Source organism: Misgurnus anguillicaudatus, chromosome 21, assembly GCF_027580225.2.
Source record: "Misgurnus anguillicaudatus chromosome 21, ASM2758022v2, whole genome shotgun sequence".
NCBI classification, from domain to species: domain Eukaryota; kingdom Metazoa; phylum Chordata; class Actinopteri; order Cypriniformes; family Cobitidae; genus Misgurnus; species Misgurnus anguillicaudatus.
This window is the reverse complement of record NC_073357.2, coordinates 2,665,713-2,687,475: the sequence shown is the minus strand read 5'-3', so window position 1 is coordinate 2,687,475 and position 21,763 is coordinate 2,665,713. Positions and strand designations below refer to the sequence as shown.

Here is a 21,763-nt window from a genome sequence, read left to right as displayed (position 1 = left end):
GTGGGTCAGCTGGTCTTCCAGCCTGACCAGCAAAAAAGTGGCCAAACCCCCTTCTAAACCAGCCTGCTACACCAGCTTAACCAGTTTTAGCTGGTTTTATCTGGATTTTTCAGTAGCGTTTTTAGTATATTAGATGATGTAAGGAATAATTGATGACGTGAGTTATAACTCTGCGTTCACATCAGACTCGGAAGAGGCTCCAAAAACACACAATGCGTGCGTAATTGTTCGCTTGAACATTTGGAGTTTACTTGCTTCATTTGCGCATGAAATTCTAGTCATTCGAGACATTAACGCATAAATTCATGTCATGGGAGGGGCTTATATATATCCAAAATTGAGTAAACTTATCAGATTGTTCAACCTCACTTACTTTCTTCTAAACAAGATCCTTTAAATTCCTGTAAAAGTACGAAGATGTCTCGTGTAGCGATGATGATTGTTCTCCATTATTGTTTTGTTTTTCACGAATACAGCTAGAGCAAGCTCCTGATTGGTTATGGCGGCGCAAAAATCTGCCAAAGTTCAGATTTTTCAACTTGCGCGAATCACGCGGCAACGCTCAATTTGCTTGAAACGCAACATCCGCGACGCGTCTTCCGCGCCATTTGCGGCGTGCCATTTGCACATACTGTGCCGCAGGATGCTTATTCGCGTCTTTACATTAACTTAACATGTAAATCACTCGTGCTTGCCACCTCTTACACGTCTGGTGTGAACGCACCATAAGAAAATAATGCACACCCAAGGTGGTAATGTGGCACGACGTGAAGTGCCAGTTAAGGACCGGAGTCAGTTATTCCTCTTATCCCACCAACATTTCTCTGCTGCCTCTTTTTAAGACATTTGACAGGTTAGGTGTGCGTTTTACAGAAAAATAATCAACACCCATGGAACATTTCTCAGCCAATCAGAATAAAGCAGTCAACAGGGCCGTGGTATAAAATATTATATTTTTATATAATATATATAAAGGTTTTTATACATTTTTCTATTTAAAAGTATTTTATTGACATGATTGTGTGCCACCTTTTATGTTTAATAAAAAAATGTAAACTACAGAGTGAATAAATATTAAACGAATATTAATACATATTGACAGAATACGATATGGTTATAAAATTTAAGTTTGAAACGACGTAAGGTGTAATAGATGTGAAGTTTTTATTTCCGTTTAAGAACACGCATGTCCGTGTAAATCGTTCGTTTCATTTTTCCTCTCCGTTTCAGAAAACGCTAATGACCCGGCTCTGTAACAGATTAACCAGCCGTGATGGGAAGTGTGAAAACTGTCCAAACGTTAATTAAAAAAATGGCTGTGACCGAGCAATGATAGAGACGCTTAATCTCCCTGCCAGACGAGAATGAGCCAAGCTGGTTTTTACTCACGCTGATAAGACACCAGAATAGAGACAATTCAGAGTAATGAGCTGTTTCTGACAGCCAGAGAAACTTCTCTTCATTTTCTTTGGTGCTGAGGAGAGGAATAAGGGATAATTATGACAGGACGAACACTTCAAATTGAGTGTAATAGTACATCGTCTGAAACTGAGACCATTGCCGTGGAACGGAGTCACATTGTGGCCTCTGCCGTCAGTCTGGATGATGGACAGAACGTTTAAGATATTAGTATGCTTTGATAATGACCCGGAGGCAGGGTTGACTTCATTCAGGTTTCAATGTTTCCTGTAAGGTGAAAGATTTTGCCTGATAGAAAAATGAATTGGGACATTATGGATCATGCAGTGAAATGGCACGGTTTCAAATCTCTGCATCAAGAGTTATGTTCCCTCATCGGTGGAGTGATGTGCTGCTTGATATGCACAACAGACTGCAATATAAGTCATATGTCACAGTTATATCTACATATACTGCTCAAGCTCAGCAACTGATGTTAAGCATTTGTAATCCTCTAAATGCTTGAGAAATAACCTGTAAGACATCTTAAAGGATGTGATGTGTTATCTGAGTCTTAGCAGGTGGTTTTATGGTAATGACTTAAAGCTCTCATCACTGTGGATCATCACAGATGAGGGTTTTTTTTCTTCTTTTGTCAAGCATATGATCATGTGTCACTGTCACTCCATGACTCTTCTCTTCCTGGCTTCACATGAACATCAGCACACTGACAGACAAATATGGAAATTATACGTGTGGATGTGTCTTACAACATGAGTCTGTCTATCTCTCTGTCTATTCTTTCTGTCCGTTTACACTGTCTGTCTGTCTACATTGTCTGACAGTTTGTCTTCACTGTCTGTCTGTCTACACTGACTGTCTTTCTGTCCACATTGTCTGTCTGTCTGTCTATACTTTCTGACTATCTTTACATTCTGTATACACACATTGTTTGTCTGTCTGTCTGTCTAAACTTCCTGTCTGTCCTTCTACACTTTCTGACTGTCTACACTTTTTGTCTGTCTACACTGTCTTTCTGTCTACACTGTCTGTCTGTCTGTTTATATTTTCTTTTTGTCCACATTGTCTGTCTGTCCACACTGTCTTTCTGTCTGTCTGTCTGTCTGTCTGTCTGTCTGTCTGTCTGTCTATATTTTCTTTCTGTCCACATTGTGTGTCTTTCTGCACTGTCTGTCTGTGTCTGTCTACACTGTCTGTCTGTCTATACTTTCTGTCTGTCCACTTTGTTTTTTTGTCTGTGACTGTCTACACTGTCTGTCTGTCTGTTTATCTGTCCACATTTCTGTCTGTCTGTCTACACTGTCTGTCTGTCTATATTTTCTTTTTATCCACATTGTCTGTCTGTCTACACTTTTTGTTTGTCTGTCTTTCTGTCTGTCTGTCTGTCTGCTTGTCTACAATGTCTGTCTGTCTATCTATATTGTCTGTCTGTCCACAATGTCTTTCTGTGTACACTGTCTGTCTGTCGGTCTATATTTTCTTTCTGTCCACATTGTTTGTCTTTCTGCACTGTCTTTCTGTCTGTGTCTGTCTACACTGTCTGTCTGTCTATACTTTCTGTCTGTCCACTCTGTTTTTGTCTGTGTCTGTCTACACAGTCTGTCTGTCTGTCTGTCTATCTGTCCATATTTCTGTCTGTCTGTCTGATTGTCTACACTGCCTGTTTGTCTATATTTTCTTTCCGTCCACGTTGCCTGTCTGTCTACACTTTTTAACTGTCTACACTTTCTGACTGTCTACACTATCTGTTTGTCTGTCTGTCTATCTGTCCACATTTCTGTCTGTCTGTCTACACTGTCTGTCTGTCTATATTTTCTTTCTGTCCACATTGCCTGTCTGTCTACATTTTCTGACTGTCTACACTTTCTGTCTGTCATCACTGTCTTTCTGTCTGTCTGTCTGTCTGTCTGTCTATATTTTCTTTCCACATTGCTTGTCTTTCTGCACTGTCTCTCTGTCCGTGTCGGTCTACACTGTCTCTCTGTCTATACTTTCTGTCTGTCCACTCTGTTTTTCTATCTGTTCTAGACTTTCTGACCGTCTATACTGCCTGTCTGTTTATAATTTCTGTCTGCCCAAATTGTCTGTCTGTCTCTCTACATTATCTATCTGTACCTTCTGTCTGTCCTCATTGTCTGTCTGTCTGCCTTTTTGTCAGAGACAACAATGCATCATATTCTCTAAAACAAAACAAAAAATTTCTGTATCCATTTTTGTTTTAAAAAAGTCAGAAACGTCCCTGCTGCTGTGTCCCGCTACCATCAGGAGCGGTGGGTGGGTGATGCAAATCCTAATCCTCTGTAGCCTAGACCGTCTCATTTCAGTTTGTTTGGTGGACTTTATAGCTGCATAAATTGAAGACTGAGGCCTTCGCAGCTACTGTCTGTCTGTCCATACAATGGTCCATCTGTCTTGTATCCGTTTTCCTTCTTTTCTATAATCTTCCCACTGCTGTCCTGTTTCCCTCCAACATCCATATGAAAAACACAGTGTGTCTCCCTGCACGAGAGAGAACAGCTGTGTGTTTGCGTGATGTTTTAGCGTTTTTGTCTAACAGTGTTTGTGGATGTATCTCTGTTGCGTTTGGGTTTAATGATGCAGTAAAGCTTAAACCTGTGGGTATCATTGATTCAGATGGTGCAGCTGTTTGTTATAGAAACACAAGATGAGTGGGTTTATGTGTGTCATTGGTGGTGGTGGGTTGAAATAATGAACTAAAATGTACATCACCGATTGGATGAGAAGGACCGCACAAGCAGAACCAGCCAATATACTATACATTTTTATAATAACACAAAGGACACAATTCACTCGACACTTCAGTATTTCAATGCAAAACCTGTATCTTGTTTACAAGCCAACCACGATCCAGCTATACTAGTTAAACGTGCTGCAATTGCTTTGCACAGCAAGTACGTAGATATGTTATTTTCATTCGCTTCAGCACAAACCTTCATTCTATGCAAACTTGACTCACTATAGTTTGCGGCTTTTTAACTAAGCCTCCATTTTGAGTACAAAGTGCTGTTTGCTCGACACAATTAACGTTGTGCTATTACTGCCCGCAGGCGTTTTCTCTTTATTCTAAGTCAATTATAAAATCCAAGATTTAATCACCTCTAAACATTAGAAGAACAAAATGTGGCTTTATTGTTTTCCTCAGTGATGTTTTTAGACAAAAGCATCTGCTAAATGTAAATGCATAAACGGTAAGTCATTGTATATGTTGCGTAGGCTGTTACATCTGATGTAAATGATCCAAACCCGCTGTATAGTGAATCATACTTACATTATAATAGTCTTCGCCTCAGATGCGCCCACAGTTCAGTCACTAAGCGTCTGATGTATAATGCACATCTGAGGAAAAACTATTTCTTGTATTTGTCAGGTTCATGGCCTCAAATCTTTGAATACTATTTGTTTGAAGCACTTAATAGCAAATAAAGTAGGTTTCCAGAAGCAAACCTGTACATTTTTTCAGTGTTATATCTATGAAATATTTGGTCTGCCCTGTCTTTAATGGTGCGTAAAACTAATTCCTCCTGCGGGTGGGTCGATTACTCATTTCCTGGGTCAGGGGCCATATTCCTCCAGAGTCTCTCTCTCTCTCTCTCTCTCTCTCTCTCATTTCTGAATATTCTGTTAACATTGGTGATGTTCAGATAGTGTTTATTGGCAATAACAGATGAATTTGTAAATTGAAATTGACCAAAAAATGGGTAAAAAGAAGTCGATTAATCATTAATAATGAGAGCTACTCTTTGTGTGTTTATAAATTTTAGTCACATGAATTATTTTAGCTTTCGGCAGTTTTTATTTTTCAATTTTACAGCTATGACAAACTAGTTCGTACAGGAGTGTAGCATGTGATGTGATGTGATGTATGTCCTGGTCATCTTTGCACACATTCATCAGGTCGATTACTCAGCTCTGTCTGGACATGGATTTAACCCCAGAATCACAGGTCCTTTGTCTCCATTCAGTTATTGTTTATGTCAGTATTACACAGCATTGTCTGCGGTTATTTTTCTCAGTGCAGTGTTGTCCCCGTAGCCTCAGTGCCATAATGCAGCATTGAAGGATGTAACCTGGTTCTGTGAGAAAGTGTCGCACTTGGGCATGCTTGGGCATCTTCACACTTCATGACCTAACCTTATGTTGGTCAACAGAATTGGCGTTACTGCAGGTGTCCTAACTACAGGTAGGGTTGCAAAAGGGCGGAAAGTTTCCGAAAAAGTTCTGGAAACTTTTTAAGGGATCTCAACCTGGGGAATTTTGGAAATATTCCAAATTGGAATCTTACCGGGAATTTATAGGAATTAACAGGAATGTATGGTAATTGTTTGAAATTTCCTGGAATTTATGGGAATTTATGATACATTTATGTGAATTCATGGCAGTTATTTGGAAATGTATGGGAATTAACATGAATGTATAGGAATTTATGGGAATTTATGGAAAATATGGGAATTAACAAATGTATTGGAATTTACAGGAATTTATGGAAATTTATGGAATTGTTTACATTTTTAGGAATTAACATGAATGTTTGGAAATTTACAAGTCCTGCACACTAGCCTACACCAGCACAAGGAAGTTTTAAACAAATGTATGTAATTTTTGTGAATACATGCAATGATGGAAGAATGCAAGGGTTGTTGGCTTTATTTAAGTTCCTTGTTATAGGCAACTTTGCAATTTTCTCAAATTCCCAGTTTATTCCCAAATATTCCTGTTAATTGCCATAAATTTCCAGAATTTTGCAACCCTAGACCTAAATACACACAACAATGCAAGATGCAATGAAAGGTATCTTTTACGTGTTAATTTAGTTTTCCTAGCTAGCCACAATGGCGTCATGCAACGATTCTGTTTTAAAAATGTTTTTTATTTCTCTGCGATGTTGCTGTTGGAAAAACAACACACAGTTTGGTACTGTAATATCAGGTACTGTTTATGTGCTTTATATAATGTTAAAGGTTTTTCAATATCATTTTGTGTTCAATTACAAAGATTGTTTTAGTAACTCAGTATGTACTTTTAATCATGTTTAAGTGGTGTAGTATTTATTATTTTTATAATGTATCCATTTCATTGTTAGTGAAACCCGCCCACACGTTCTTCTGATTGGTGGTGGTTTTTGATTGATTTTGTCACGTACTTGCAGCCGCATCGTGTCTGGTTTGGACAGTCAAATTGCTTGTCACTACAATCCGATCGTGTCATGTGTATCGCGTCGTAAAATTATTATAAATGTTCATATTTAATATGATATAAATTGTCATTGCTTTGCGAGACTTTTTTAAACAAAATGCGTTAATGCAATACCCATCTTGGATTTTCCGCATTCATTGTTGTGTTAATTTTCTATTGATCGTACACTTTCACGTGATATCGGTATGAATTCGGTTTTGAACATGTAATGTGAGTGCCGCTTTAGTTGTAATATTGTTGTAATAACGTTATTTTGTTTATGTTTTTAGAATCATCTTCCTCGGATAACGTCTTAATGGTCACAACAACTACACGTACCACAACTCGCCCCGTTACCATTAGCACAACGACAACCACCACAGCGACGATAACCACAACGACCAAACCACCCGCCACAACGTCGGCGGCCACGCGCAGCTCTCCGACACAACGACAGTCTGCAGAGGGCGCTGTTCCCACCACGCGCTCGGACCCTTCCTCTGTCCTGCCTAACATCGCTGTGGAATACTGCAGCCCCATCAGTGACTCCGCCCTCACCTGGCCAAAAACACGACAGGGACTCGTCGCTAAGCAACCGTGTCCACCTGGAACTATCGGTAAGACATCTTTCCACATCCACAAAAAGCATTGTGTTGGTTAGTTGTAAACTGACAAGGACCAATCGTTTTTTTTACTGAAACAGAAATATTTTGTTAGTAGTTTAGCTTTAGGTCATTTGGTATTAAAGGAAATAAATAACATCTACTCACTATGTCTAACAAATACAGTTCTGCTAGAAACCCAGTTCTTGTGTGTAGGTTGTTATAAGTTCATATTTGGATGTGCACAAGAAGAGAGACGCTCGGCATGAACAGAAATAACAAGTGTGGAGAAATACATCAAAACCACTGCAGCACTACCACAAACATCTCTCATCCTCTCTCCCTTTCTCTTTCTCATCTGTTATCATGGTTTCAGGTTGATTGACAGTCGTTCCTGATTAGTTCTTTGTTCTTGAAGTTTAGTTGAGCTCCAGACTGAGGATGCAGTTGGTGGATTAGTCCTCAGGCTGTCGATCTGACTCACAATCTCTGTGAAGTCAGAAACCAGAACATTTAAACAAGGAAGAAGGAGTTTGTCGTTTGTTAGATGGCTTTGCTCTTAATCCTGATTGGAAAGCTGTGCATCTATTGGGTGAATGTTAAATGTAAATAGTTTAAATGAATAAAAAAATGAGAACTTACGGTAACAGTAACAAGTACTTCTGAAGCCAGCATGAGTGTTGTTAAGGTGAATATGAATGCTGTTTGTGCCGCAGGTATTTTGTACAACAGCACTTTTTATGCTTTTATTCAGTTCATTCACTCATTGATCCTGGGGTGAGAGAAAAACAAAGACATGGGTTTAGTACAAAGACGTGCCATGTGTCTAAAAAAATTAAGGAAAATTTAATGCCGCACTTCATTTTCAAAATCTTTTATTAAATGAACATGTGAAGATGTTTTATCAAAGTATAGTTGATTCATTTGTGTTGATAAGTGTTGAGTGATCAATATATTGTAGTACAATTCATTTAAAGGCGGAGTCCATGATGTTTGAAAGCCAATGTTGATATTTGAAATCACCTAAACAAACACGCCCCTACCCCAATAGAATCTGGACCTTCTGTTGATAGACCCGCCCCACACATACGCAACCCGGCATTTGATTTGATTTGATTGGCTATAAGTGTGTTTTGGTAGTCGGCCCGTCTCCTTTTCCAAACCGTTTTTCAAACATCGTGGACTCCGCCTTTAATCATTTTATCAGTTCAAAATATTCTACCATATGTGTTAATACCTAATAGTATTATTTCAATGTGTGCCATTATTAAAGGTACAGTGGGTTAAAGATGGAATACGTAAAATTCGCCACTAGGTGGTGCCAAAACGGCAATATCAACAAATGACGTTGATTAATGACGCTCTGAAGCAACGAAAAACGAAATTGTTAGTCATAGATGTTACAGTATGAGTCCAAATTCGTGTGTTTACACAGCACAGAATTAAAGGAATAGTCTACTCATTTTCAATATTAAAATATGTTATTACCTTAACTAATAATTGTTGATACATCCCTCTATCATCTGTGTGCGTGCACGTAAGCGCTGGATCGCGCTGCGACACTTCGATAGCATTTAGCTTAGCCCCATTCATTCAATGGTACCATTTAGAGATAAAGTTAGAAGTGACAAAACACATCAACGTTTTTCCTATTTAAGACGAGTAGTTATACGAGCAAGTTTGGTGGTACAAAATAAAACGTAGCGCTTTTCTAAGGTGATTTAAAAGAGGAACTATATTTTATGGCGTAATAGCACTTTTGGGAGTACTTCGACTCGGCGCAGTAACACCCTCCCTCTCCCATTATGAGAGTGAGAAGGGGAGCGGACTTTTCAGGCGAGTCAAAGTACTCCCAAAAGTGCTATTACGCCATAAAATATAGTTCCTCAAGATTTATATTTTCTTTTGGCTCTAGCTCAGAATTACATTGTTCGCATTCCCACTCATTTTGCCAGCACAATGCCGATTTTTTCCCCACCGATACAGATACTGTAGCTGATTATTCAGACTTACATCGACCAATACCATTGCCGATAGTTTGGTGGTTATATTAACTAAATTATAAATATTAAATTTTCTGAATGTTATTCATTCATATAATGACCATTTAATATTGAACATTAGTGATGTTTTTTTTACATTTTTTATACACAAACCTCAAATTCATAGCATTTCTCTGTTCTCTTTTGGTTTAAGGGATATATCAGCCATGATTATCGGGTTTTGCCGATAGTGTGAAAAATGCTGGTATTGACCAATACCGATTACTGCCCGATATATCGGCGCATTTCTTATTTTAATTAATTATATACTATATTTATTTTAATAATGATTGATCAACAGCTGAATATGCAAAAGATTGTAAATTAAGCATTAAATTAACACTTTTATGGTGTTTATTCGGTGGATCTTGGGTGATAATAAGTGACTCCGATTGGGCAATTGCAATAATAGTGAGACATAATTGCTGTTGTGAAAGGGATGGCTCAGCCAAAAATGAAAATTTGCTGTTTATTTGGTCACCCTCAGGCCATCCGATATGTTAGTGCAATTAACAATAAAGAAGATATTTTGCAGAAACTGCAGTGCTCTGTGATTCATATAATGCAGATCAATTGTTTGCCCCACTTTGAAAGTTCAAAAAGCAGATATATCCAAAGCAAAAGTAATCCCCAGTTATTTTTTACACACTTGTGTCATGTGACATTATATCAGTATGGCTGTGAATGCCTCCTATACTCAACCTGCAGCCTTGTGCTTAATCACAACCATATCACACTACCACGAGAGCCATGTTGCTTTATTATTTCATGTATTTTGGAGCTAACCAAATCATAAACTCTTTTCTGCTACAGTTATGCATGTACATTTTTGAGTCACATGAAGACTCATACAGCTGTTGATGTGTAAGCATGACATGTTTTATTCATTCTGTCCTTCTCATTAGAACTGAGAATAAGACATCTCATTCCCTGAGCTTTATTTAACCTTTACACACATTTGCATCTGTCTGTGGTTAGAGACACACACAACACAACACACTGCAGTGAGTTTTATCTTCGTCAGATGAATCAAACACACACTGAGCTCAGCGATCTGTATAATTACATTCGCTTTTATGATCAGATTTGAATGTGTTTCGTGTCATATGGATGTAACCTGAAGGGGTGCGTGTGCTTACATGTCACTTACACATCTGACGTTGGCATTATTTCCTCTCACACAGTGATAATGTGGTAACGGCTCATTTCTCTGTGCAGGAACAGCTGTGTTTGCCTGTCACGGGCCTGAGGGACTGTGGGACCTGCAGGGGCCCGATCTGAGCAACTGCACCTCCACATGGATCAACATCATCAACCAGAAGGTTAAAGAACAACACAAACACACACACACACACACACACACACACACACACACACACACACACACACACACACACACATACACACACATTAAACGCAAATACACCCTGGCAAATCAGCCTGATGCCATGATTATAATTACTTTGTCTATAGACACACACACACACACACACACACACACACACACACACACGGAGCAAGTGTCCTACAAAAGTAGTACAACCTAAAATCACCTTCATTTTGTGGACCAGCCAACATTCCCCATGAGGCATACAGTATTAAACCCTAAACAATTCTGTTTTGAAGCAATAAGTCAGCACTTTAATAGAAAAACACGATTGTGACAAATTATTAGCCGGCAGTTTTTTATTTAAGCACTATTGAAGTGGTGACATGTTTTGTTTACGCTGATGTTAAACAGTCTACTCTGCATCTCTGTGACTCTTATCTGGGTTAGATCTGAAGATCATTATGAGTAAAACTGATATAACGTTTCAGATCTCTACAACTACACTTTCATTTCTCACATCAAACTCGACAGGTTCAGAGAGACAAATATATCTGGAGGAACAGAGAGTGAGAGATCAGACATGTCAGTGTGTAATTCATTCGTTTCACCGTGATCAGAAACACACACATCAGTCTGACAGAAGATATCACAGAGAGAAACACGAGTCTCTGACTCCAATCACACTTAAAGGGACACTACACTTTTTTTGAAAATATGCTCATTTTCCATCTCCCATAGAGTTAAACATTTGATTTGAATCCATTCAGCTGATCTCCGGGTCTGGCGCTAGCACTTTTAGCATAATCTATTGAAGCTGATTAGATCATTAGCATCAAGCTAAAAAATAACCAAAGAGTTTTGATATTTTTCCTATTTAAAACTTGAGTCTTCTGTAGTTACATCGTGTACTAAGACTGACAGAAAATTAAAAGTTGTGATTTTCTAGGCAGATATGGCTAGTAACTATACTCTCATTCTGGCGTAATAATCAAGGACTTTGTTGCTGTAACATAACTGTAGCAGGCGTAGTGATATTACGCACTGCCCGAAAATAGTCCCCTTGTTTACTTTCAATAGCAGGGGACTATTTTCGGGCACTGCATAATATCACTACGCCTGCTGCAGTTATGTTACATCAGCAAAGTCCTTGATTATTACACCAGAATGAGAGTATAGTTCCTAGTCATATCTAGAAAATCACAACTTTTAATTTTTCGTCGTTCATAGTACACGATGTAACTGGGTCAAGTTTTAAATAGGAAAAATATCAAAACTCTTTGGTTACTTTTTAGCGCAATGCTAATGGTCTAATCAGATTCAATGGATTGTGCTAAGCTATGCTAAAGTGCTAACGCCAGACCCGGAGATCCGCTGAATGGATTCCAAAACAGTAAAAATCAAATGTTTAACTCTAGCAGAGCTGGAAAATGAGCATATTTTCAAAAGAATATTGTCCCTTTAAGTCACCAACTTACTTGTTCAAGTTTGACATGAACTCGAAATCAGAGACTCGTGAACAGCACAAGTCAGCGTCTGATTTACCCTGCATGCTCATTTGCTCACACAAGTCTGAGTTGTTTCAGGTTGATCAGTCTGGTTCCCTTTCAAAGATACGTGGTAGCCATGTTTCCATCCAGTTTTTGCGCTAAAAAATTAAATGACTTTTAACCGATGAAATGGTGTGCGTAATGATGTCACAAATGACGAAAACAGAATGTCACATGAAGCCCAGAGTATAGTACAGTACACAAACGCAAAGTATAGTTGCAAAGTATCATTTATTTTGACTCATACTGTACGTGTACACAGATGTTTGACGCATGCACATTGCGACAAAATGCATTGCATCTCCTGTACAACATACTACATGCGTGACCTATGCTTACAAAGTATGCGTGGTTACAAAAACCCGGCATTTACTATTCTGATGATGAAATTTGCGTCATGCACATAGTGCCCTGACCCTTGCGTATGCATAAAAACGGGACTATACTTCTAGCTTAAAATTCGAAATTTGCCAGCTTACAGTCATTAAAATTTCACAAAATTGAAATACGTAATATCGCAAAGGTGTACGAAATATCACAAAAGTGTCCAGAATATCTAAAGACAACAGCATTGGGCCAACAACAGAGATGCTGTTGATCAGACGCATTTTTTAACTAAATCTCAAGTTAAAATAGTTTGGCTGCCAAACCTCCCTTCACATAGCGGTAATCCATGATCTTTTTTAGGAAACCAAAACATTTCTTATTTTCCACAAGGTATTTGTTCCAGAGTTCAGTTTGGCCACCAATTTCTTAAACAAATAGAGACAGGAAGTTAAGTTCCAACCACGACAACCTGCATGCGTCCGATGAAACTGTCCATAGTCGCGGTTACGCGTCTGGTCGAAACTTTACACTAAACACTACTTTTTGTTTATTTTGCTTGTTATTACAAATAAACTACTTTAGAAGGACTTTGTTGTTATTGATTTTTAGCTGAGTTTACCGTTAGTTAAGTGCATTCCACGAAAGCCGTTTGTTTATGTTGCTACTGCTGAAATCGTATATATTAGTAAACGTTTTGATGCGCTAATATATATATATATATATTTTTTTTAAACATGAAAACATGGCTACCGTGTGATCATGTATTGATCCCATTTTACATTACATAACCTGAGGCGCTCACTAAAAATCACTTGGAGTAATTTGCAAACAAATTATTCTGACTTGCTATGAGGTTTGACACCATGTAGACTTTTATTATTACTTTACATTTTCCTTCACACATTTGGCAGACGCTTCAAATTTTGAGTTAATTCAACTTTTTAAAATATTACTACTGAATTTGTATTATTTTTAGTTAACTACTAATGTTAAGTAAACATTTCAAGTTGAATTAACTAAAAAATCTGAAGCAGCACAAACACTTACTTTAACTTGAAACAGTACATCTTTTCTTACAGTGTAGTTGACTTCCATTCTTCAGTTGTGTTTTAAAGTCATTGTTTTAAGAGCTTGACAGACGTGGTCATTGTATGGAAAGATCTGCAGAAACAATTTTCAGAATTCTGCCTGAATAACAGCAGATGGGTTTGACATGAGGCAGGGTAAACAGTGACCGAATTACATTCTCGACTGAACTTTTTCTTCAAAGCCAGCAGGCAGCCGAAGAGACGACAGCATGTTTAGTTGTCGTGTGTTTCTCATTAACAAATAAATACACTGCTTTCTCTGACTGAAGGAGCGTTACATTAAACTCTTTACTCAAGAAAACAATGTGCGACTCACTCAAGTGAATGACTTACACCTGTTTTCAACATACTGTACGTATCACACTGGACTGCTCACGTATCTTTATCAATAATTAAAATACAGAAACAGTCTTAATCTTAGTTCACGTTGTGAAGTCTAATTCATTTGAACGAACTTGTTCATTCTGTATTGTTCATTTAAATCAGGGGTGGGCATTTCTGGTCCTGGAGGGCCACTGTCCTGCAAAGTTCAGCTCCAACCCAGATTAAACACACCTGAAAATCTAATCAAAGCTGCAGGATGACTTGGAAATGACTTTAAGGTGTTTGATTAGGGTTGGAGCTAAACTTTGCAGGACAGTGGCCCTCCAGGACCAGGGCCCACCCCTAATTTAAATAAATGACTTTAAGAAAGCAAGACTATTGTTGAGGATCTGCATGCAATTGAATGCCTTTATTTTGTAGTGAAGTGTTTAGTTAAAGGTGATCTGTGTAAACATTTCTGTTCAGCCCGACCAGTGGTGGAAAAGAAGAGGGTTTAGGAATCCTGTCTGAAATGCAGAACACCAAAATCTGATTGCAGCAGTGAAATATGGTGCAGGGGACATCTGGATTTGGGGTTTGCAATCAGATTGCACATTACAAATTCAAAAGTCTATCAAAACATTTTTCAGGGGAATGTCAGGGCAGCAGTGCAGATACTGAATGTAGAGAGGATGGTGGTTCAAGCTAAGTTTCATTTGTGTTTCAATGTTGGCTGATTGTGTTCCTGTAGCTTAACTGGCAACGCCAAGGTCATGGGTTCAATTCCCAGGACAAACAAACTGCTCAAACATGTTCCTTGAATTCACTGCAAGATGCTGCAAACATCTGTAACTGTGATAAAGATTTTATGAGTAATCTGCAAAAACCTAGTGTGGTCCATGTGGTCACATTCATCACATTGTGTGTGTTTGTGTTTTAGATGCGAGCGGGCGAGCCAGCAGCCATAATCTCCCGCGAGCTCTCTGAACAGACCAAGGGCCACATGCACGCCGGTGACATCACCTACACGGTAAAAGCCTTGGGTCATCTCATCGACCTGCTCGACGTCCAGCTCAGGAATCTAACTCCCGGTGGAAAGGACAGCGCTGCCCGAAGCCTCAACAAGGTAACGTTTACGTCATAATTTATCATCAATGAAATCAACATTCACAAGTTACTAGCTGAAAATATTTGATTCAAGTTTTTAGGGCACATTTACACTTTCTGAATGAATAAGTTGCTCTTGGTCTGGTTGGTGTCTGCATGTGCTTTTCCGTGAAAAAATGCCCATACAAGGACTTCGACCCGTTGTGATGTAACAAAGAACCATACTCAACAAAACCCCTGATGAAGTGTACTCTCTGCAGTATACATCATATGGGGCGTGCACACCAAACGTGAATTCAACGATTTGCGCGGGTAGATTACATACAAAGTCAATGCAAAGATGCAAATTTGCACCGGGCGATGCAAATGACTCTTATTAGGTGGCACGATTGCCGCGGAAACATGCGCTATTCACCTGAAATGTGTCTTTGTGCAAGTTGAAATACAGAAAAATTTGCATGACACGAAGTTTAATCCCGCAAGTAATCTAGAGCGAGGAACGCGATGCTTCATGTTTGGTGTGTACACAGCAATACAGTCGGAGTATCTGGTGGTCATCTTATCTGAGAATTGAAAGTAAACACTGTCGGTGAGCGAAAGATCAGACGCTTTAGTAAACCGGTCTGATGTGTCTGCAGTAGACCTACAGTAATAAGGCCTACACTACAGTTCAAGTCCAGATCAGAGGCGATGTCCGGTTCTCAGTAAAAGAGACATGCACATGAAGAGTTAGTGAGTTTCCTCTGGATGAAGAACAGGAAGAAGATAAGAAGTGGGTGTTTTTAATGATGTCCATGTTTGTCAGAATAAAAGATCCCCCGTGTTTCTCCTCACAGTCAGACGTCTGTTTAAAAATATGTTTCACTCGGGGGAAGAAAAACTCTCTTACCTCACAGTGCAGGCTCTCTCTCTCTTTCTCTCTCTCTCTAAATACATTAAATAACATGAAAAATCACTGCGGTTATTAAAGTTTGTGAGGAGTTAAAGGGGTCTGTTTGATGAGGTTTACTCCAGACCTGCGTGTAGTCTTTCCTACCGCATGCAGACGGCTGAATCAGGTGGTTGGGTGTCATTTACAGTGAATGTGATCCTCAACACAGTCTTCACAATCTTCTGCTGAAACACAGGCACTAAAACTCCAAATATTTTGCTTTATAAATAATTTAGTTGGTGTCGATTAAGTTACAAAACATTTTTATAATAGGCCATTTTATAATTCGTATAATAGGAAGAAATCCACGCATTTCCAGGATTGCTCTCAAAACACTGCCCAACAAGCAGTTTTGCATTTAAAAACATCTAATAGATATCCAAACACAGCCCAGACATCTAGACTTAAACAATTTGAGCTGACTGTGAACATTTTTATAGACGTGTAACCATAGCCCAAAAGAATAAACGAAATAAGAGAAATAAAAGAAAGCAAACACCTTGTAATCACTGTTGACTTACATGATGTTATTTGGGCAAAAACGACATAATTCAAGTTTATTTTGGCTAAAAGTGAGTTATTCATCATGTTTAAATTTTAAACAATGATATAAAAAAGGAAAATAAAATAAAGTTTTGAGTAGGCTATATAAAAAAAGTAGCCCTCCATGTTGTTTTATCCATTGTGGTAGCCCTTACTCTCAAAAAATGTTGGAGACCCCTGACCTAGACGATGAATGCAAGATCTATTATTAAGTCTATGCAATATTAATAATAGTTTGACACTTCTTTAGTTTACCTCTAATGTTTTAAAAGTCCAGACAGAAGATGGTAGTCTACTGTATTTATTTGTGGAAAGTGCCAAACAGGTTTTCCGAGTGTTGATGCTCGACAGTCTAACCCAAACGGCTGTTTCCATGCATCTGCTGTAAAACATCACACTTGTTTCCGCCCTCGGATCCGCAAATGTCACTTTCCACGGCACCGGTGAACGTTTTCTGTTGGGACGGTGACATTCGCACTCTCTCACGCAGGCATCACGCTCTCCTGTCCTGCATGTTAATGAGGCAACCGGTGCTTATTTTAAACCGAGCCTGGCCGTACATTTTACAGCTGACAGGTTTGAGCTGCTGTGAATCTGGAAGTGTAGTTTCAGATCGACTCGACATCATCTGCAATACCACATATAAGCTCGGTGCCAAACCCTCCCAAGCTTTCTTTCACGGCTGCCTCCTAACCATCACAGGACCTCGTAAGTGACTCATTTAAAAGCCCTATAATGGCAGCGGCTCTTTTAATGGTCACAGAAATAGCACACGGGAGACTCTAGTAATGCTAGAAACAGCGTGATGAGGAGGAACGGTCATAGATTAATGAGAGTACAGCAGCATGCGACACAAATCTCCTTCAGAAAGTCCTGCCTTTCAATTAAAAAAGCTCATTGCATTACTCCGGAATGCATGTGCGCATTAGCCTTGAAAAATGCGAACGAAAGTTCCCGTCGAAATTCCTGGCGTGATGACACCATCACAGTTAGCTCAGGACACCATCCTCTCGACACACTCCGCCGAACGCCGGCCAACTGAAGCGGAGTGATAGATTCCTTTGATAGCGTGCCAACGGGCTTAACCGACAGACGGAGAGGATCGAGTCTGCAAACGACAAGATCAAGACACTTTAGAGATCAGAGAGCCTGAAGAGGCGCTAAAAGAAGCTGCTAAAGAGCGAACGTAATGCGCCGAGCTGCAGGTGTGCTGCGATCTGGGACAGGTGTTTCTAAAGATGGCCGTCGTCAGTCCGCATTAGCATTCCATCAGCACCGGCGGCGGGGCGACAGACCTGCCCGCTATTTATTTTTATCTGCTCCTATCCCTCGTTCTTCCTCTCCCTGATTCAATAATTCATGGAGTACACACACACACAGTTCTCTGTGTGCTTCCTGCTGCTCTCTGCTCCCGCGGTGACCAAGAAGAGTTTGTGCGTTAATGCGCTAGCACGCAATCATGACTACAATCACAACCTGTCAAACCAAAGCCCTGTTCCTTGGAGACGGCCTGGACCAGATTTAAAAAAGACTCTGTCTGTCTCTGTTAAAATTTAAAAGCATAAAGTGTAAGGCTGTGTGTGCAGAATGTAATTGTTTTTGCTGAATATGGTGCTGGTGTGTCCAATCAGTTGTGATTGGTCTTTCTGCACACAGCGTATGTCGGAAACAAAACACTTATTACCCTAATAATGGGACATACGTTAGCCGAGCTCTTTAGCTATCTTAAAGTCAGCATTAAGCATTGTAATAAGTCACCAATTCTACTGTTCTTCTTGTTTTATTTTTTTCAAATTGGATGTCATTTGCAGTACTTGAATGTTTCTTACAGTACTGTATGTGGCTCTAACAATGACTTTAATGTAATATATGTTGTTTTATTTGGATTTTCAGCTGCAGAAAAGGGAGCGGTCGTGTCGATATTTTGTTCAGGTATTTTTTTGTACTTCTTAAATCGCATTCATCCTCATTTCTGCTGAGCTGGCCATGGGACTGTGTGCTTGTGCATTTTTCATTTGCATGTGGTCATGTTTTTGTAAGGTGATGTTGTTGTCATTTGAGGCCTTGACCAATTAAATCTTTGCAAATAACCCATGATAATCAAGGTGCTCTTCTAAGCAGACGCCTCATACTGACTTAAATGCCACTGGAAATTTTATTTTTAAGATTATTAACACATATTCAGAATGTACACTGAAAATACATTGGATGACTACTTGACAAAAGTGTCTTGTAGAAGAAGAATTCTTTTTGATCATGGCCTTAGATTATTGCTCATCATTATCAGTTCACATAAAACCAACTTTGCTTATCTTTTAAAAATTAAACCTAGTTGCAGTTCTAATTCAGTTTTGTACATAACTGTTTTGCTGGTAGTTTTGTTGAATGCATTTAACTATTTAAGATCTAAAGCATAGTTGGTCTCAGATCAGATGACCAGTCACCTGCAGATTTGCGCTTGAGCTTTGTTTGCATGTATTTCTCACCCTTCCCAGCAAGCACTTGATGGCTGGTTAACAATGTCTTAGGATATCTTAAATCATCAGGAATTCTTATGAACACATGAAAGTCTTTATGAAAATGCCCTGAATACTTTTGGTGCAGGCCTGAATTTGCTTGTTTGTTTGGTCGGCATGAAAGCTGTCTCACACGATGGACATTTTTGCCAGTTTTTGCAAAGTTTAGCGTGATCATATGTCATTGTGCTCTATCCATCTGCTTTTTAACATGGCATTGCCGCAATATGTCCACTGACTCAGAGTATTTGATTAAGCACTTGAAAAACAAGTGATATTACAAGTTTGAATTGCTCAAACTGTGATAATTATTAACCTTTTCTTCTCTGCGAATCCCTTTTAAGTGCAACACTGCAGTTTGCGCTTCTCCTCCTTAGTAGCAAAATGTGGCCACTTGTACTTAAAGCGGTAACTGAGTTGATGTCGGAGGGAGAACCAAACATTTCATCAAAGTATAAAAACAGTTTAAGCTTTGTATGCTACATTTTTCTTTTTGCACCATACATCAGCGTTAGTCTGTGCTTTATTTAAAACTAAAAGTATTTGCTTACCAACTCTGGGAGTATAAAGGATTTGCTTTGATGGTCAGTGGTTTAATGTTCATAGTAGAGAAAACAGTCATGTTCAATATAAAGACCTGCGAGAGCTGAGCAGTGCAGATTTTTAAAAATAATTTATGTTTTGTGCACCGGTGCTGTGTTTGACTTATTATTAACAGTGATGGATCAATTTCTGACCTGATCCCAAGTGAGGAATTGATTTTATTGTAGAGTGTCTTTAGGACCAAAAAACCTTATCTGGTGGTGCATTATGGGTAGAGAGTGTGTATTTCTAAAGGGGAAACTTGTTTGATGTTTAAAGTTAAACTATCGATGACCTTTCCCAGTCAATAAATGACCCACAACAAACTGAGGAACATCAGTTGTTATTTCAAAGAAACAAGAGGTTTAGAGGAATCTATAAAACGCTGACGTCGGACTCGATGAAGTCTTTAGATTTTATTACTGTTCTTGCTGTTTTTTCGGGTCCGTATAAAGTGGGACGTAAATGGATTTGCATTAAGTAACGGCATATAAATATATGCTGGAAAGAGAAATCTGTGATAAAATATTACAGTGCAAAGGGAAAACTTGCCATAAACTCTTAACTTACCTACATGTCATCCAAGATGTTTGAAATAATTTTTTTAAGAAAAACATTCCAGGATTTTCCTCCATATAGGGGACCTTAAAATTTTACAGTTTTAATGCAGCATCAAAGGGCTCTAAATGATCCCAAACCATGCATAAGGGTCTTATCTAGAGAAACAGTCGTCAATTAATATACACACACACAAAAAGAGTACTTGAAACCTCAACTTTTCACCTTGCACTAGCTGTGTGACGTGCCACCACGACTGTACTCTGCAATCACGTCAAAAGGTCACGCATTAAATATGTGAAACGCACACTTGCAGACCATTTTAAACAATAAACTGACACAAAGACATTAATTAATATCATTCCAAAAACAACGTCTGTACGGTCCTCTTTCTCAGCACTGGAGTGGTAGTTTCACATACCTTTTGACGTGACCTTTTGACGTTATTAACTAGTACGTAAGGTCATGCTGTCGCATTACATGGCTGGTGCAGGGCGAGAGGTAGGGGTTAAAAAGTAATTTTTGTTTTAAAATTATGATCATTTTGCTAGATGGGACTCTTATGCCTCGGTTGGGGTCGTTTGGAGCCCTTTGAAGCTGCAATTTTAAACTTCATTGAAACTGTAAACTGTTCAGGTCCACCAGAGTCCACTATATGGAGAAGGTCCTGGAATGTTTTCTTTAAAAAACCTAATTTCTTTTCTACTGATCAAAGAAAGACATAAACAACTTGAATTACATGGGTGGGTAAATCATAGATATGTATAAAGGCTAGATGTGTTACGGCGGAGTCTCTAACGTCATAACCTGGCGGCCATCTTACCACAGGCAGCTCACTCACTCGTAGCATTGAGTTTAATGGTGCAGGTACTTTTAAATGACCATAACTTGCTCAATTTTCTACCAATTTTCAAACGGTTTGGTTTCTTACAAACGTTATTAACGTGGCTATAATTCTGGACATGTTCTATGAATTTTTTTTTAGTAAGTATGCAGTGTCATAGGTACATCTTTGACGTTTATAACAAACCAAACCATTTGAAAATCGGTAAAAATGTAGCAAGTTATGATCATTTAAAAGTACCTGCACCATTAAAACTCAATGCTATGAGTGAGCGAGCTGCCTGTGGTAAGATGGCCGCCAAATGCGGATGCTCCACTCGATTGGCCAGCAGCGTAGGCGAGACATCTAGCCTTTATACATATCTATGGGGTAAATTATCAAAAATGTTGAATAATCCTTTAATGATGGTTGTGTAAGATAGTCAATAGGTCAGTGGTAAAGCATTGCGTTGAGATCATGGGTTTGAACACACATACTGATATAAAATTGATAACTTGTAAGTCACTTTGAAGCATCTGCCAAATGCATAAATGTAACTTTAAATGTCATGAAGAAACCTTATCAAAACACACATATTGGAAACACACAGCCACCAATGCTGTCACATCACAGAAAGATTTAATCACATAAGAAAAGTGTGTGTGAATTTGATCAGTTTACTGCATTAAATACGAGAGATTGAGAGAGAGAGAGAGAGATAGAGGTGTGTGTTTAGTGAAGTGAGTCGCTGTCTGTTTTCCAGATTCAATTACAAACACACAGGATTTCTCAAAGGGGCATTATGGGTTGTTTGGCTATCTGTATGCACACCATGAAAGCAGTTTGAAATAT

At 38.8% G+C, this 21,763-nt stretch overlaps 1 protein-coding gene across 20 annotated transcripts in view; it reads left to right on the top strand.

Moving 5' to 3' along the window:
• Positions 1-21,763, top strand: part of LOC129416326 (adhesion G protein-coupled receptor L3) — a 223,872-nt gene that overhangs the window by 147,423 nt on the left and 54,686 nt on the right. For 15 of the 20 annotated variants that reach the window (XM_073858897.1, XM_073858899.1, XM_073858890.1 and 12 more), the window contains 4 exons: positions 6,903-7,229; positions 10,475-10,578; positions 14,792-14,977; positions 18,326-18,364. In XM_073858897.1, coding sequence (XP_073714998.1) covers positions 6,903-7,229; positions 10,475-10,578; positions 14,792-14,977; positions 18,326-18,364 — 656 coding nt within the window. The remainder of the gene's footprint in view (positions 1-6,902; positions 7,230-10,474; positions 10,579-14,791; positions 14,978-18,325; positions 18,365-21,763) is intronic. The other 5 variants (XM_073858898.1, XM_073858900.1, XM_073858895.1 and 2 more) reach the window with 1 other exon arrangement.